We start from the raw sequence: 18,872 nt of genomic DNA on the forward strand, positions 1-18,872 counted from the left end.
ATGAGATTACACTGTTATGAGTGTGGAATGCCAATTTGGAGAGATGTGAATAAGTAACAGATCAGTGATAAGAGATCTGAATATCTAGGAGCCAAGGTTCAAGATGCCATTAGGAGTGATGTGGCTGTTCAGGAGCAAAGGTTTCCTACAGTCTTAAGAGCCTCAGAGGATGAGATGCATACCCAAATAATAATGTCATACATACAATCCACAATGCTACATGGGGAGGTGGGAAGGTTTTGGAAGGCTGCCTTCATTTTGCACCACTAACACCGCACTCTGTCCTCCTAAGCAGCAGAGGCTGTGCTGTTTGTGAAAAGATTAGGTTGGGAATGGAGGGGTGAAGGAGAATGCTGGAAATCAGAATCCTCCCACGTGTGCTGCTTCTCCATGTTGAGACATTTTATTTGTAGGCATCTTTTGCTTTCCTGGGGGGAAAAAAGCCCCAGGATTTTCCCTCCTTTGTGTGTGTGTTTTTTTGTTTGTTTGTTTTTGTTTTTGTTTTGTTTTGTTTTGTTTTCCTCTTGGTCTCTGATGCTTGTCAACAAGTTGTCAGCACAATGGAACCACACTGACGCACAAGAATGGATTATTCTGCCATATTTGTAGATCTTTACATTGCAGAGGGGCTGATTACTTTGTGATGGCAAAACCAAACCTGGTTGTGAAATGAAATTACAAAAACATTATGGTAAGAGCCCAGTGCCTTGGGAAGGGGTCTGTTCCCCTCCCCTCTCTTCACCTTTCTCCAGGAAGTCTAATTAACCATGGTTCCCTACCTTTTGCATTGTCAATAACTGACCTAGTAGTCTGACTACTTCTTCCTGAAATGTAATAGATGTCTGTGAAAAGAACTGTTTCTTCCTGTCTGTTCTGTGAGCATGCTTTATGTTAGAGACTCTGCACAAGGTCTTCAGTCGCGTAGATTAGGAATTTTTTAAAAAAGAGAAAAAAACCCCAATGATGGGATGGGTCTAAGATGACTTCAAATAACATATAAATATTGTGAGAAACTATGGATCAGGGCTCAGAATTTAGAGTTTTTGTTTTCCTCTGGGCCTGCTGGCGTAAAATAAAGTTCTCCTTTCTGAGTGCTGCTTGCTGCTTCTCGACCAGTCTGTTTCCTGCAACAACTTCACACTTATTTAACCTTCCTGGGAAATTAACAAAAAATTTTCCAGCCCTGAGATCATCACTGATTTCAAATGACATATTAATATCATTTAAGTTTTATTTTCCCCTGGTGATTCTGAAATATAGCCTCTGATTTATAACAAGGCAGACTTACAAGTAGTGGTATGCTGGGTCAGCTCACACAGGCTGGAGAGAGCTGATTGAGTGTACCTCTTCCCAACCTCAGCAACATCACCATTGGTAGCTTAAAATCATCTATGATAAATAAGAGTATGTATACAATGGAAATAGGCAAATGCTACATTTACCAGTACAACACTGCCAACATGTTAACAAATATCTGTTACGGTTTGGATCTTAAATGTCCCGCCCAAAGGTTCATAGGTTGAAGACTTGGTCCCTAGCAGATGGTCTTTTTTTGTTTGTTTGTTTGTTTTTGCAGTACTGGGGATCGAACTCAGGGCCTTGTGCTTGTGAAGCAAGCACTCTACCAACGGAGCTATCTCCCCAGCCCCAGCAGATGGTCTTGTTGGGAGGGTGTGGAATCTTTAGGAGGTGGGGTTTAGTGGAAGGAAGTTAGGTCATCCAAGGTGTGCCCTTAAAGTGGATTTTGGGACCCTAACCCCCTCCTTTCTCCCTTTGCTTCCTGGATGCCAGGAACAGCTTTACCTTGCCACACCCTTCTGCCATGATGTTCTGCCTCACCACAGGCTCAAAGCAATGGGGCCAAGTGACCATGGATGGAAACCTCTGAAACAGTGAGCTAAAATAAACCTTCCATCTAAGTTGATTTTCCCAGGCATTTTGTTGCAGCAATGGAAAGCTAACACATCATCCAAAGCACTTAAGACACTACTTACAAATTTAATAAGTCAAAACTTTTAGATTGAAACAAGTTTCTCTAAAACAAGAAGATGCTGTTCATAAGCAAACTCGTTCAGAGCTTCCAAATAAAAACTACAAGTGAAATTAAATATAATTTAAAATTAAAAGTCAAGTCAGATTCCCCAATACACCAAGGTCTCTAAAATGTTCAAACATCTTAGATAACAAAGTAAACACAGATAAGTATGATGATTACAAAAATAATCAAAAGTATAATAATAATGTTATTATTATAATGTTGATTTTCTTCATTTTCTTGTAAAGTTACTTATCCAAGTAAGGGAAATGATTTGCTATCTCGGTTTAAGTGTGTGACCAAAGAGACCTCAGCATCGTATTTCCAAGTTGATTGCTCCCAAGTCAGGTTAGCACAAAAAGCCCTGTCTTAAAGTTCTAGCAACTTAAAAACCCATACTTTTTCTTACTTTCACTTTCAATTTAATTACCTCACCAGAATTGATTGAAACTTGCATTATCCCTCTTTATTCCCAGCCCTGGGGTTGGGCCAGGTTTTTAAATTATCCTGGGGGGAGTTCTTTCAGAAACTGACAACAAAATTAAAATACAAAATGATATATGCAAGACTTCCAAAGGCACCTGAAATTTAAGTTTTATTAACTCCACAGCAAATCTGCCTCTGCTCACACCTCCCACCTAAAGCAATATCTTCATTGCTAGAGTGATACTAAAAAGATTGTGCAACCTCGTTTCCTGATGCTTTACAACTTTAGAATTCATTTACTGAAGTAGTGATGAAGGGATTGTGCCAAAAATAGACTTTCAGTCTCCCTCCCTCATCCTGGCCAGTGTGGAGCATCTACTCCAGAGGCATGTCTGCTTCCAGTTGAGAGAACAAATAGCTCCTGGAAACTGTATCTAGAGAAGTGCCAGATGGAGCCAGGCCACTGGAAGTCAAGCTCCTGATCCAAAGAGACCTAGACAAAGCAGAGAACACACATGAGGCCCAGGAAGCAAATAAGTGAGGTAGCAGGTCTGAAATGAAGGTAGAGAGTGGAGTGAGCAGTTCTAAGTCAATACACAAGTCATGGTAAACCCATGGGCATTCACACACAAACTTTCATATAGCCTTCCCAGTGTGTAGATTCTTTTCGTGGTGAAGATTGTGGATCAAGGAAGTTCCCTGCAGCTTTGGGAGGGAGAGAGTGTGGTGGCAGAGGTGGAGTTGGAGACTGAGTTGTAACGAAGTAGTCAGTAATGGATATACCTACTTCACTATTTTATCTTGGGCTAGACCAACCAGTGAAGCCATGGGTCATGAGCAAAACAAAATAGGTTCGCTTGTTGAAGAGGAAGAGGCAGACACTCCAGATGGTGAGAAAAGCATCCAGGTAAGAATGGCAATGGCGTGGGAGAGGTGAACTGGTATGGCTGCAATGAAAACAGGGTGGGCTGGGGCCAAATCATGTGAGGCCTTGAATTTCAAGTTAAAGAACCTCAGCTTTATTCTCTAAACATTAAGAAGTCTTTGAAATTTCTTGTCTGGAGAAGTAGAATGATCAAAATATATTTTATTGTGTAAGATGAGGTGAGGTGGGTGAGACTGGGTGAGGTGGTGCATGCCTGTAATCCCAGCAGCTCGGGAGGGAGGCTGAAACTGGAGAATCACAAGTTTGAAGCCAACTTCAGCAACTTAGCAAGGCCCTAAGCAACTTAGTGAGACCAGTCTCTAAATAAAAAATAAAAAGGGGAAAAATACCTATTGGTAAGCAATATAACATTGTTGGGTTAAACACTAATCAGTGCCTAGGAAATTTTGTAGTGAGATAAGGTCTCTAAAAGAATGTGGTAAAGAGGGAAATGGGGAGAGGGAGCTGGCCATTTCCCTTTATCAACAGTCCTTGGAAGAGGATCTAAACAAATGCCCTTGATTGTAAAGTGAAGGACTGTACTCATCAAACATCTGAAGAAAGTCACCTGCACAGTGGGTATGCATCCTATCTATATATTCCTTCAGCTTGTAGGCACAGTGCAGCCCACCATTGTATCCTGACTCACCACCACCAAGGAGTAAGTAATAAAATGTCCAGAATCTGTCTGTTGGGATCAGTAAGCAGTATGCTTGGGAACTTGGCAGCCCTGGAGTTGAATGAACACATAACATAATGTATATTTACCTATGTTTTACTGAATGTTATTCCAGCAAGAATTTGTGGGGACCAGGAATATAACAATTACAAGAGAGAGGATATATTATAAACTCTGAATTGTTTCCAGAATGACTTGATGTGGCTCATGAGGAAATAAGTGCAAACTAATTTTGAGTATGTTTCTCTTCAGCCCTATCCCATCATTATATTTACAAAACTGTTTTTGTGCGTTAATCATGTGCATTTGTCTCCCAGACAACTATGAGTTGGGGCAGCAACTGCCTGAGTCATCTTTGAGTCTCCTGCACCTAGCATCATATCTGAAAAATAATGCTCAATAACTATTCAGTACATGAATGGTATGATTAAAATAGTAGACATTTATTAGCTACCATAGCAAAACTAGATCTTGATCTCGAGGCCTGAGAGTATGAGATTGCTAATATACTGCCCCTTTGGGTAGGTTGGTGGAAGGAGCTGAGTATGGCTCAGTGTGCACATTGGAGACAGCAATACCTGCAGCCGAGGAGACAGTGAGATGAAGCTGTACCACACTGGGCCACTCTATAGCTCCAGCATGCCATGTGCATGTTTATATTGCAGTTTCCCTTGAGTGATCTGTTAAGAACACTCACCCATCTTCTCTCAGCTTAGCCATATCCTACCCATCCTTCCCTGGACTTTGTGGTCCAGGTTAGCTCAATTCCGACCTCCTTCCGTAGTCTTTCTCTATATTTGGAGTCCAGGAGGCCTCTACGTCTTCTCATCCTAAAAGCACTATCAAGACCACTTAATGAATTTCTGGCATTGTGACTTCCTTCACCCATTTTATTCCTTATTTAAATCTGAGTTTCTTGAAGGTAGGGACTGAATCTTATATTTTCTTTTATACCCACCTCAGTATCTACAAAAATCTTTCACTTAGCAGTTCATGTAATACAGAATCGCTTGCACCTAACTCAGTAAATGTGTTTAGGCGGCAGTGACTAAAATTAAGAGACTGACCAGTCCCCCAGGTGTCAGGGTCAGACCCTGTAGATTAGATCTCTTGATAATCCTTTTGCATTTATCTGGGGAGCTTGTTAAGAACAAAACAAGTGGCTGGGGTTGTAGCTCAGTGGTGGAGCACTTGCCTAGCATGTGTGAGGCACTGGGTTCGATCCTCAGCACCGCATATAAATAGATGAATAAACTAAAGGTCTGTCAACAACTCAAAAAAAAATGTATATATAAAAATGAATAAAAATGCCCTCTTTTCTTCGGAAACTGCCCTGCCTTGGTCTTCCCAGTTATTGTGCCCCAGGCTCATCATAGTTGGGTGGCCTCGTGTGCTGCTGCTGAACCATCAGGTACTTCTCTAGGAAACTGATTTCTCTGGCCTTGTGAAATGCTTTCTGCAATACTAATTTTCTTTCCCCTAACATTACTTCCTATAAAGAAATGATGACTTTTGTATTTTTGAAATTTTTTTAAAACTGGAGACCTCCTCTCTGATCCTTTTTTTTTTTTTTTTTTTTTTTTTTTTTTTGCGGTACTGGGGATCGAACTCAGGGCCTTTGGAGAAAACAGATAAATTAATAAATAATTCCCTGTGTAAAATAGGAATTTTTTTTTCTTTTTGAGATGGGGTCTTACTATGTTTCCCAAGCTGGACCCAAACTCCTGAACTCAAACAATTCTCCTGACTTCAGAGTAGCTGGGACTCCAGGTGCCCTACCATGCCTGGCTTGAGATTTTAATAAAATAAAATTAGCTATTGAGAATCTCCACTGAACCATTAGATTAGAGCTACTGTCCATGGGAATAAGTATTTGTCCCTAATACCCACAACAGCACCATGCACAGAATAGGTGCTCAAGAAATATGTGTAACAAATTGATGGCAGACACAACACACAGAGCTTTGCCTGTCTGCCTTATTTAATCCAATCTGCCTCCCCTTGATCAATCACACAAACACCCAACTTAAATATTAATATTACCTTTATTCCCATTTTATAGATGAAGAAATTGATATTTCAAAATTAAGTAATGTATCCAAAGATACATGACTGGTAAGTAAATAGTCTCTTTTATTCTAAAATTTTTCTTAACCAGGATTCTAAGAATAGAACAAAGTTAGATGGCACAGATGAGAACATTCCATCACCAGGGTAACATGCCAGTGGGCTGATCCTCACTGATGAATTCCAAATAGGCATTGAATTGCTGTATGTGAAAGGTAATTGATAATAATACATCTGTAGAAATGGTAATAGATTTTTTTCTATATATGCAATCAATTCTCATTATTGTGGTAGATATAGTCTATAAAATCACCGAGAACAGTAAAATTAGCAAATTCCAAAATATTGTTCCTAGGAAGGTTAGGTTCCTATGAGCCTCTGATCACAACATTTTATCAACAAATCGCTATATAATATTTTGTATGTTTTGGTTATTTTTATTGTGGGGGGGAAAGTTGGAAGGGGTTTTTGCTTTGTTGCCCAGGCAGGTCCAGAACTTCTGGGCTCAAGCCATCTCCTGCGTTGGCCTCCTGAATAGCTGCAGGCTTGCACAATCATGCCTGGTTTCTATTTCTGTTTAATTTAATATGTATTGTTGATTCATTAACAACTGATTAATTGAAGTCATGGCCTACAGCACCGTAACTCGTGCCTACGCAAAGCTTATCTAACAGTCATTTCTCCACCAGGCACATGCCAGCCTTCTTGTGCTTAGGAACACTTGAGACCACTTCAGTGCTACACTTAGGTGCCATTTTAAACAGTGAAATTAATAAAAAATGTGAAAAATATGACAGTAAGTAGAGCAGGAAAAAGACACTTGTTTAAAACCTGAGAGCTCCAACAAGAAGGTGGGAGTAGCCTTATTTGACCTCTGCTGGGAATGTGGGAATTAGGAGATCCAAATTTCTTTGCTTGCTCTGTACATGTCTTTGAATGACCATGAAAGTGCCATAAGTATTAATTTGTCATAACAAATTTCAGTGAGTAAGGAAACTTGCAAATGTGGACTCCATGAATAATTAAGGCCTACTGTACATACATGCTTAATATTTTCAAATCCCTTTTCAAAGGGAATTTATGTACATGGTTTATCTTGATGTAAGAGATTGTAAAACTGGGTGAATTAGCTATGGAAATTGACCTGTTTTATAGACTTTGCAACCTGTGTGGTCATTCAGGGACTCATACTTGGCTTAGTGCTCTGCTGTCACCCCCATGGAATTCTCGGTTATATTTTTTATTTATATTTTTATTTATTTTTATTTATTTATTTATTTTTTGGTACTGGGTATTAAACTCAGGGCCCTCAACCACTGAGCCACATCCCTAGCCTATTTTGTATTTTATTTAAAGACAGGGTCTTTCTGAGTTGCTTAGGGCCTTGGCTATGTTGCTGAGGCTGGCTTTAAACTCATGATCCTCCTGTCTCAACCTCCCAAGACCCTGGGATTATAGGTGTGTGCCACTGTACCCAGTTTCAGTTGTTTTTTAACAAGGGGTCTCGCATTTCCATTTAAATTGGGACCCACAAATTATGCAGTAATTTCTTGTCACAACACATAAACAGATTTAAGTGTAGAGACAAAAAAAAATCACTTATTTAATAAATTAGACGAATCTTTTTTTAAAGTGCCTAATTAACATAATAAAGTAACTGTTTTTTGAGGATGGCAGTAGTAGGCTTTTCATAAATTTTAGCTCATTTAGTCCTTATGATACTTTATGAGTTGGATATTTTCTCCAGTGAATATATAAAGAAATTGAGGCCCAGAGAAGTTAATAGGTAACATAGCGTCTGAACCAAGTAACTCCAAAATCCATGCTCTTACCACTAGACTCTAGAGCTGAGTAATTTTATTGAGCTCCAGTTTTTAGATGATTTGTAATAAAAGTTTGAATTCTGTGATAATGTCAGTGAACTTTCAATTAAGACATCTACATTTCATTTGCAGTAGACCTAGAAGATGGGCTTTTAATAAAATAGAAATTAACTCAAAAGTACATAAAAGATAATTACCCTGTTTTCTTTTTACTTTCCTTTAGTCAGATCCCCATTTTTCATTTACACATCCCCAGAGCAGACAGTGAAAGTATTAATGGAGATGGAATTTAAAAAGTTTGATTTCTGATGAACCTAGTATCTTTAGTAAAAGGAAATTGATGTTAATGATAAAAATGACATATTTTAATTAATTGTAGATTTTACATCATTCCTATTATTCTTGATTTTCGTTATACCAGATAATTCATTCATGACTGACATAGTTAGCTTTGTGGAGGCCAATATATTCTTTAATGTTGAGTGTGTAAAACATTTTGTTTTCCTTGAAATTAAACTCGCTAGATCCAATGTAGAAAAGGAATAGTCTCATTTCTTCAATTGACATCTAAAGATGTCTACTTAAATCATTATTTATAAATAAATATTACTGGACTTACATCTTTAAGAAGTCAGCTGCTTATTACTGGGTTCCTCCATTATACTGAGCTCACATTCCAAAAGTTATAGTGAAATGGGTTGCATTTGTGGCTCAGTGGTAGAGCGCTGCCTAGCTTGTGTGATACACTGGGTTTGATCCTCAGCAACACATAAAAATATATAAATAAATTAAATAAAGATATAAAATACAATAACATTTTTAAATAACTTTTTTTAAAAATAACTTTTAAAAATAAATATTGTGAAGGATATGATTCTAAGCTTAAGGATTTCCCAAAGGAGACTGAAATATAAAATGGGAAAAGGACACATGCCAGAAATGGAAAAATTATACTGAAGTTCAGGGGAAATTTTTCTTTTCCTTTCATATTTCATGTTTTTTATTTTAAAAAACCAAAAAAACCAAAAAAGGGTTTCCAGTCTGGATCCCCTGCAGCTAAATTCTGAGCTTGACATTTTTTGTATCCACCAGGCTTCTCATTTTGATATTTCTGGTAAACATCCTGATTGTGAATTTGGGCAGAAAGCACAATGCAAGGATCCTGTAGCACAATAACTTTCCCTGGGGGCCTTTCCCACTTTGAGCAGGTCTTGGTGCTGAGTTTATTTTCACCCTTACCCTGAGGAGGTGACCAACTTCTGGGTCCCAACTTCCAGAAAAAGTCTTCTTTAGACTCCCCACTGTGCACAGGCCTTGGGCTTTGGTTTTGTGTCCCTTCTTATAAAGGCTGGAAAAATGCCTTTAACCTACCTGGAATGGGACTGTGCCCTCTCTGGTTCTTGCCTTCAGTAGTCTGAAGCCTGATAGTTCCTTGTTCTCTTGTTAGTTCTTTACTGACAAATTGGGAAAACAAAAAAATTTCCTCACATTTTTGGCACTTTTCCCTGGGAGGTATGTGTGAACAGTTCAACACAGACACTTACACTGAAAAATCTGTTCATGCCCCGCACAGTGGCACAGGCCTGTAATCCTAACGGCTCAGGAGACTGAGGCAGTTCAAAGCCAGCCTCAGCAATTTTGTGAGGCCCTAAGCAACTCAGGGAGACCCTGTCTCTAAATAAAATATAAAAAAGGGGTGGGGATGTGGCTCAGTGGTTAAGTGCCCCTGGGTTCAATTTTGGTGGCGGGGGAGGGGAGAAGAACATAACCTTTCCACTTCCACGTGGCACTCTGTCTTCTTAAGTGTGTCCATGTATACAAAATGTTAATGTCTTAAATGTCAGAGCATAGTCTTTGTGTGTAGAAAGGACTTTTTATAGCTACTTGGATTTCAAATTAATGCTAACTTTATAAAGCTAAAAATTGACCTTTTTTGCAGACTTTTGATTTCAGCATGATTTTTGTTATCTATATATAAATTGAGTTATTTTTGTTTAAGAATGATAAGCCTTTGCTGGGGATTGTGGTACAGCACTTGACCTAAATGTGCAGAGTCGTGGGTTCAAGTCAAAATAAAAAATATAAACAACTCCTGTTTGAAAAAAAATGACAACTCTTATGTTTTTCTGAAATTAATATTCAAGTAACTCAAGTTGAGAAGACTAAGTAATCAATACATTTACAAACTTAATTAATATAAGTTCCTGATACCAAAAAAAAGTAACTTTAACTTTTCTGTATTTCCTTAATTTTCTACAATGAATATATATTATTTTTATAATAAAAAGAAACAAAAAATGTTCCTAAAAGTGAGAACCAATGTATAATATTTTCAGAAACAAAATATATTCTTTTACTATATCCTTTTTGTGATCTTTTTCTCCCTGAAGAAAACCTAAAAAGCAAAGTCCTCAGGAGACAATAGCAAAAACTGGGATGAGGTGTGGGGTTGGGTAGATGGTGGTGGTAGGAATATTTTGCAGAAGGAGAAAGAGGAACATAAATATAATGGTGAATTCTGGCTTCTAGATCAGGCAGGCAACTGATAGTATTTTTTCATTTGTTTGCAGGACAGCAAGAATAACTTGATCGTTGATTTGTTATAATGCCATCCATAAACAGATCGAATAAAATAATTAAAAAACCTGGAGTAAGCAAACAACGTCTCCTAGAGCAGATAAATGAAAAACGTGAAACCAACTGTTTAGTGGAAAGAAGCAATCAAGTCAGCTTCCTGAGAGTTCAAAAGAGGCATTTCAACAGTGCCAATCAGTCATGTGCTTTCACCCATTTTAAAAAAGAGATTCCTGAGAGCGGGAGGAGCTCCTGGGTCAAACCAAGTGTCTTTGCTCATCCAGAGAAAAGACACTTTCAACCAAAAAGTAAGATGTTACAGTAGAATCCTACCCTTCATAGGAAGAATTTATAAGATGATTTAGAAAGAATTTCTGGGGTCGAAAGAGGTTCCTAGATATTATGGTTTGGGTATAAAGTGTCTCCCTGAAAGCTCATGTGTTGAAAACATGATATCCAATGTAGCAGTGTTCACAGGTAAAATGATTAGATATGAGACCTGTAATCTCATCAGTAAATTAATCTATTTGATAGATTAATAATTTGAACGGACTATGGAGTGTTAGCTGTAGGCAGAAAGAGTGTGGTTGGAGGCAGTAGGTCACTGGAGGTGTGCCGTTGGGAATTATATTTTGTCCCTGGCTTCTTATGAGGTACCCCTCTCCCTTCCTCCTTTCTTCCCTCCCTCCCTCCCTTCTTCCTTCCTCCCCCCGCCCCTTCCCCTTCCTGGCTGCCATGAAATGAGCAGCTTTCTACCACTATTCCCTTCCACCATGATGTTCTGCCTTATCTTGGGCCCAGAGCAATGCAGTCAGTCAACCATGAATTGAACCTCTGCAACTGTGAGCAAAATAAACTTATTTTCCTTTAAGTTGTTCTTGTCAGATATTTTGAGCAAGCAATGGAAAGCTGATTAACACACTAAGTATTACCCTGAGATAGTTTAAAGTTAATCTGTCTGAAGACAAAAGCATAAGTAAACTAGGCTGGTTGGTATAAGATCCACCATAGATCAGATTCTCAGTTTCTTGTGCCTACACAGAATCCCAGGCCTAACCTGCAAGCTGACTCATTCATTCGGGTCCTGGAATCTGGATTCTCAACAGACTAATGTAATGCTGATGACCTTAGGACCACATTTTTTTAAACAAAGTTGTTACACATAATTGTGATAGACCACAAAAACTTCAGAGACTCCCTATCTTACCAATTTCTGTTGCCTTTTGCAAACATTTCATGTGTAAAATTGAAGTAAATAAAAATGATTCTGATGATCAATGTCACATAATAGCCCTGAGAAGCAATAATAAAAGTGTGGAGGAAGGTTGGGTAGAGGGGAGTGGCACGGGGTAGTGGTATTATTTTGCAGGAAGAGGAATGGTAAATGACAGTTATTTTGGTACTGTTATAAATATTGACTTGTTTCTTAGTCAAGGCAGGCAACAGATAATATTTTTTCAATTCTTGTGTGTGGGGGGGAAGTGTGTGTATATAATTTAACACAATCAGTACTTTTTTTAGTTGAGAAACTAAAGAATGAACCACATTGGAGATTTAGCTTTTTTGATGTGACTGTGACTTCTGTTTGGTCAGAGCTCTTAGTAAGTGGTGTAGGGAAGTGATGCACTGTGACATAGAAAGCCAAGAGGCTGCAATGTGTCTTAAAATTATTCTGTAACAATCATGTGTTTTTTTCAGGGGTGGTAATCAGAGATTGGACCCAGGGGCACTGAACCACTGAGCCCTTTTTGTGTTTTATTTAGAGACAGGGTCTCTCTGAGTTGCTTAGCACCTCACTAATTTTCTGAGGCTGGCTTTGAACCTGCAATCTTCCTGCTCAGCCTCCTGAGCCACTGGGATTACAGGCATGTGCCACCGCACCCGGGCATGTGTTTGTTTTACTCAAAAAATACTTTTACAAAGAGGAATGCCTTTAGTGTTGCTAACTCTAAGAGAAAAAGCATAATCTTTTATTCTGGTTGAATTGTTTGGAATTAGAAGAATTAAGTCATAGCTAGTATGTTAGTTGTCACAAGCTTGATTGTGGAGGGAAAAATCTGCCTCCAAGACAATGTATGAGTTTACATGAATATGCATGGCTTTCTACAATACAGAGTCTAACACATGTAATCCCCATGAACAACTTTCATGGTATCAGGTTTATAAGCAATAATCTTAGACCATTAGAAAAAACCTCTTTGCCCTTTTTAACTAAACAGACTTAAACAGCAACTTAACTTTATGGTGACAGGATACAGAATAAGAAAAGACCTAATTTAAATGCTAGGAAATTGGTATGTAAATACATAGTGTTACAGTTTGGACATGAGGTGTCCCCCAAAACTCATATGTGAGAGAATGAAAGAATGTTCAGAGGTGAAATGATTGAATTATGAGAGCCTTGGCATAATCAGTGGATTAATCCATTGGTGTGGATTAATTGAGTGGTAAGTATAGGCAGGTAGAATGTTGCTGGAGGAAGTAGGTCACTGGTAGTGTACCTTTGCAGTTTATATTTTGTCCCTGGTAAGTGGAGAACTCTATCTGCTTCCCAGCAGCCGTGTCCTGAGCTTCTTTCCTCCACCATGATGTTATGCCTTGCCTCATATCCATAGCTATGGAGTCAACTGACCATGCACTGAACCTCTGAAACTGAGCCAAAATAAACTTTTCCTCCTTAGGTTGTTTTTGTCAGGTGTTTTGGCCACCGCAATGCAAACTGACTAAAACACATGGTCTTTATTAGTAGTCTAAATTCATGGTTCTCAAAAGTATGGCTCAGGAATCCTTGGGTACTTAAGTCTTTTTCAGGTGTCTGCAAGGTCAAAGGTATTATTTTAATAATACTAAGATATTATTTTTTATTTTTATTTTTTTGTACTAGGGATTAAACCCAGGGTGCTTAACCACTGAACCATATCCTCAGACCTTTTAATTTTGAGACAGGGTCCTGCTAAGTTTCTTAGGGCCTCAATAAGTTGCTGAGTATGGTCTCAAACTTCCAATTCTCCTTCCTTAGTCTCTAGCTGCTGGAATTACAGGTGTGCACCCCACTGCACCCAGCAGATTTTATTTTCTTATTTCCACAAGCGGAAAGTACCTGGGCTAGAGAAAGGCATGGTACCTTTTTTTTTTTTTTTTTTTAGTGCCTACTTTATTCTGAATACTATTAAGGTTTCTTTGTTCCTAAACTGAGTTTAGATCAATTGAGAGATAGAGGTAAAACTGTTGGTGTCCTTACTGAAAAACAAATCTATATTGGAGGAATTTGCTGAAGAGCAGCCAATAGCCAACTTGCCTGTAAAGGAAATTTACTCCATCTTGAAACAAAACTTCAGGCCTGCTATTGGACTGAGAACTGGCAAGAGAGTACCCTCCAGGAGACCAACAGAGGCACTCTACAAAAGAGGAGATGGTATGTTACCTCTAAAATTTGAAAAACATGTTACTTTGATAGGCTCTCAAGAAACATTTGCTAAGTCAAACAATAAACATCATTCATGATGAAATAACTTGTTTAGAGAAGCTGACCCTCTCCTGTACTTTGAATGTTGAAGAACAGCAAAGTGCAAAACTTCTCTAGGTGATCTTGACCTGACAGATAGTAGAACTTAACCTGTAAGAAGACTTAAAATATCATCTCTATTCTGCTGACACCCACATTTTCTATTTCTGGCCCTGATCTCTCTTCCCACTTTCAGACATGCATATCAGATTGCATCTAACAGACTACCCCATTGCACTTGAGGCCATCTTCAGTTTACCATTGCTAAAACAGAATTCTTGTTTCCCGCCCAAAACTCACACACTCACTATTACTTAATCTCATCTTCCTTATCTCAGAAAATGGCCAAAGACCAAGGAAAACCTCTGATTCCTCTCCTTTCCTTCATATCCCCTACTCTTCAATCTGTTAGCAAGTTCTGTCAACATCTTCAAAATCAGTCCTGAACTGTTACCACCCTGTTCCAATCCATAGCCGGCTTTCTCTAGAAGTATAGCAGGAGCCTTTCTGATGGTCCCCAGCTTCCATTCCTGCTGTCCCCTCCCCCATGTTTACTTTGCACAACAACCTAAGTGACGTTTACAAGCCTTGTATTACAGACCACTTGTTCAAAACTCACCCAAGTTTCTCTCCACATTTAGGATAAAATGCATGCTTCTTTCCCTGTGCTTCCTGGTGCTCCATGAACAGTCCCAGAGTACCTTTTCAATCTACCTCCTCTACTCACCCTGGTCTCCTTCCAGGCAGCCACCATTGCTTTGCCTTCTTCCTCTTCTGGGACATACCAAGTTGGTTCCCACGTCAGGAACATAGCACATGCTGTTCCTCTCTATTTGGACCTTTGCTTGACATTGATTTGTCAGAAACCATCCTATCTAAATGGCATTCCTTAACACTCTACAACCCTTTCCAGACTTCTTTATCACTTTCCAATGAATGCTAAGCTCCTTGAAAGCAGGGATCATGTGTTTTTTCACTGATTTATCCTCATTGCCTAGAACAGTGTCTGGCACAAGGCACTCAAAATATTGGCTGACTGAATAAATATGGCATATGCTTTTCTAGAAGTAGTGGTGGATCTTACCTCATTTCCTTAAGACCAATGGTCATGCTCTTGAGCGATGGTCCACAAACTTAAAATTTCCCATGGTAATCTGTTGGCTGCTGTAGAGTATTTAATGTTAGAAATGGAAGAAGAAAATTTTGCTCAACATTTTGCTCAACATTTACAATAAAAATTAGAAGACATTCTACTCTTTTCCTTTGGATATCTTGTAAGAGGAAGGAACACTCATTATACTTCATTTAGTCATTCAACATTATTTATAAATACCTACTTTATGTTAGACATAAATATTTATTTATTTATTTATGCTCATCAGTACAGTAGTGAATAAAACCCCTGTCTCGAAAAGTTTAGATTTTATTGGGTACAGTCAGATAAATAATTTTTTTTTTTTTTGGCAGTACTGGGGATCAAACTCAGGGCCTTGTGCTTGCAAGGCAAGCACTCTACCAGCTGAGCTATCTCCCCAGCCCCCAGATAAATAAGTTTAAAAAATAGATACATGTGTCAGATAGTGATATATGATTATATTTATGGGGAAACATAAAGAAGTGGGACAGGGGTATAGGAATTATTTGAGGGGGGGATTCACTGATGTCTAAAGAACTATTTGAGGATTACTATCCAAAGCATAGAACAAAATTGGTCCTGAAGGTTTAACCTGGTGGTGGTCTAATCTGGTGAGAAGTTGTATTGGTCAGCTTTCTATGACTATAACAAACATCTGAGAAAAATCAACCTATAAAGAGAAAAGGTTTATTTTGATTCACAATTTTAGAGGTTCCAGAAAGATCCATTGTTTTTAGGTTGCTGGTGGGGTGTGTCATATGGCAAGGACGGGAAAAGCATTGTGGAGCAAACTTGCTCACATCATGGCTAGAAAGCAAAAGAAAGGAAGGCACGAGGGTCCCAACATTTCCTTCACAGGCATGCATTCAGTGACTGAAAGACTTTCCACTAGGCCTTACCTCTTAAAGGTTCTACCACCTCCCAATAACACTACCTTGGGAATCAAACGTTTAACACCTGCACCTTGGGTGACATTCTAGATCCAAACTATAGCAGGGAGCCCTAAGGGTGGAAGGAGAGGGAAGTCAAGGATTTTGCTGAAAGCACTCAAGAGTTCTGGGGATCCTGTCAATAGCGATGTGAGAACCAGAGATAGAGTTTTCTTGGACAGAGATCTCCAAGTTTTCTCTTCAGTCTTCCACTTGGAGATTTGGAGGCCAAAAGACTGGCAGTGTCACTTAAATGTACAGCCTTAAAAACAGAAGACTTGGGCTGGGCATGGTGGTGCACATCTATAATCCCAGGGACTTGGGAGCTGAGGCAGGAGAATTTTGAGTTCAAAGCCAGCCTCAGCAACTTAGCCAGGCACTAAGCAACTCAGTGAAACCCTGTTTCAAAATAAAATACAAAAAGGGTTGGGGATGTGGGTCAGTGATTAAGCACTTGGGTTCAATCCCTGGTACCAAAATAAAACAGAAGACTTGGGTTCAAGGTCTGTTTCTTCCATTAATTAGTCTCATGCTTTTAGTCATTTGATGTTTTTAAGCTTTAATGTCTATCTGTAAAATAGTATTCATCCTCTCTGCCTTTTAGGTAATTTTGAAAGCTTTGAAATGTATTATAATTTATATGCTAAGTACTTTTTATTTTTTATTTTTCAGATAATGCCATATTTGGATAAAGTGCATCTCTAGAGACATACAAATACATTCTCTTTGATCTTTCTTCAATGTCTGCCCGAATTATTTAGAAATTAATTATAAAAGAAGCTAAATAGAATTATTAGCTAGATCGCCCAAAATTTTTGAGCCACATGAAATATGCTACATCTTCACTCATTCCATTCCATTATTTAGATTTAGATGTTTTGAACAGAGAATCTGAGTTATTAAAGATACTTTCAAAGATGAATGACCTGAAGTTTATAGCAATTTCCCCTTTACTAATCTAAAATATTTAAATATTAGTCTACATTTGTTTCTATAAATCAGAGGAATATGTTGACCAACAACATAGGTAAAGTTGAAGGCTAAAGTTGCTCAAGGTTAACACTTGTTTGTACTTGCTAATTACCTTAACTTACTCTGTCAGTTCTACAATTTCAGTGATTTAAATAAATGCACACTTGAGAAGTAAAATAAGGTGCCTCTAGTTCAAGTTTTGTTATATTTCATTGCCCATCCCTAAAGTGAGAATTCCTTAGAATCATCTTGTGGCCAAATCCAATTTGGCTGCTATTGCCTTCATCTCACTGATTCTTGGATAGCAGTATTTCAGATTTTAACTTGGCTTATGTTACTTTTGTAGTTAAGCGCCTATTCCAAACGGCAAGCAGAGTACTAATGGTTTGGAACCCAGACTCTTCTTGGCATTGTTTATATGGTTTATCTCTATCTCCACAGAAAGCTCATATTCACAGAAAGTCAAAGCCTTCTGACACAGGAAGGGATGTCAACAGGCCTACAACCCTGCCTCAGCTTAGACTTCACTAGGGCATGGTGTGGATAAAACTATGAGGTATGTAAAAAATTAGCCAGACCTAGATCTCATTTTTGCTTCCCAAAAGACAAACACCTATTTTCAAGAACCATGAAGAGTTGATTTGCCAGTTTCATGGGCACTGACAGAAGAGATGAGACTCCTAGTTGAGAGCCAAAGAACTTTACAGAGGACAGGCAGCAGCACAAGCCTCATGCTGTGGCTGGAGATGGATCTCCTTGCCCTCCCCCACCACCTCAAGATCCTTGGATAAACAGGGAGCTGTCCAAGTACACACACACACACACACACACACAGAGGTTTTGCCACACAGCTGAAGATTCCTGAGCTTAAGAAACCTGACCTTTGCCTGGAAGGAGATATTATCTGCCAGAAACTGCCCTCTGTTCCTAAAGGAGACCGTATCTCTGCCTTCCAAAAAGATAGGAACAAGGGCAATCAGTGCCTCTGCTCCCTAGATGTACTGAAACATGAGAGAACTATAGGAAATCATCTCCTAACACTTATAGAAGCTCAACTAAAGATTATCCAATGCAGTATAATAGTTTGGCTCAATCTAAGATGAATCAGAGAAGAGAAGCAAATCAGGTTATGCCCAATACAATGAACAACCTCCCTATCCTCATTTCTCTGGCTTTTTGGAACTGCTTGTGGTTCTCTGAGCTCAACTTATTCTCCTTCAACCATCTTCAACTTGTGCAAGTTTTCATTTAAACACCATCTCCTTCAGGCTGCCTTGCCTCACCCCACCCCTGCCATTACCCATTTCTATTCCATCCTCCTCTACGCACCTACAAGAGTTTCAGGCTAAAAATCAGAAAATCAGAAGTCACAAAACAACATGTATTCTGGACTCTGACCCTACTTGAACTGGCAGGAAGTCCAGCCACCCTCCCTTACCTCCCAGGAAGGTTTCATAGGACAGCCTGCTAAGTGCTTATGTTTCCTCAGTAAACACTTGGTGAGGACTCCCCACTTTTCAGCCCTGGCTTCCTGCAGAGCTGCCTGCAGGGGAATGCCCCAGTCAATCCCACTAATGCGACAATAACAATGGGCCCTACTGAAATATTTTCTGAAGTACCAGGGATCCCCAGAAAAGACCAGCTACACCCACCATTGTAGCTGTAGCCACGGAAAGCCAATGCTTCTTTCATGTGGCTCCTGCCATGTGTGCAAAGGGACAGCTGGGCAGAAGCCAAAAGCCAAGCTGCAATAGCCAGCCCACGACTGTTTAAACAAGACCTCCTGAACAAGAAGGACATAT

At 39.1% G+C, this 18,872-nt stretch overlaps 1 protein-coding gene across 3 annotated transcripts; it reads left to right on the plus strand.

The window, feature by feature from the left end:
- The first annotated feature begins 2,962 nt into the window (after nucleotides 1-2,962).
- Nucleotides 2,963-17,218, plus strand: Spata45 (spermatogenesis associated 45). Of its 3 annotated transcripts, none has more exons than XM_047521183.1 (3): nucleotides 2,963-3,368; nucleotides 10,526-10,837; nucleotides 16,771-17,218. In XM_047521183.1, exons 2-3 carry the CDS (start codon nucleotides 10,561-10,563, stop codon nucleotides 16,788-16,790), a joined length of 297 nt encoding a protein of 98 aa, XP_047377139.1. In that variant the 5' UTR covers nucleotides 2,963-3,368; nucleotides 10,526-10,560; the 3' UTR covers nucleotides 16,791-17,218. The 3 variants fall into 3 exon arrangements, with proteins under 3 accessions (XP_047377139.1, XP_047377140.1, XP_047377141.1); XM_047521184.1 differs by lacking the exon at nucleotides 2,963-3,368 and adding an exon at nucleotides 3,852-3,965; XM_047521185.1 differs by lacking the exon at nucleotides 2,963-3,368 and having other exon boundaries at nucleotides 10,417-10,837.
- Nucleotides 17,219-18,872: the final 1,654 nt, after the last annotated feature.

Source organism: Sciurus carolinensis, chromosome 12 (assembly GCF_902686445.1).
Source record: "Sciurus carolinensis chromosome 12, mSciCar1.2, whole genome shotgun sequence".
NCBI lineage: Eukaryota > Metazoa > Chordata > Mammalia > Rodentia > Sciuridae > Sciurus > Sciurus carolinensis.

Coding starts and splice junctions, on each gene's coding strand:
- Spata45 (XM_047521183.1), top strand. CDS start 10,561: ATGCCATCCATAAACAGATCGAATAAAATAATTAAAAAACCTGGAGTA. Junction 10,838..16,770: donor AAGACACTTTCAACCAAAAA/GTAAGATGTTAC, acceptor TTTATTTTTCAG/ATAATGCCATATTTGGATAA.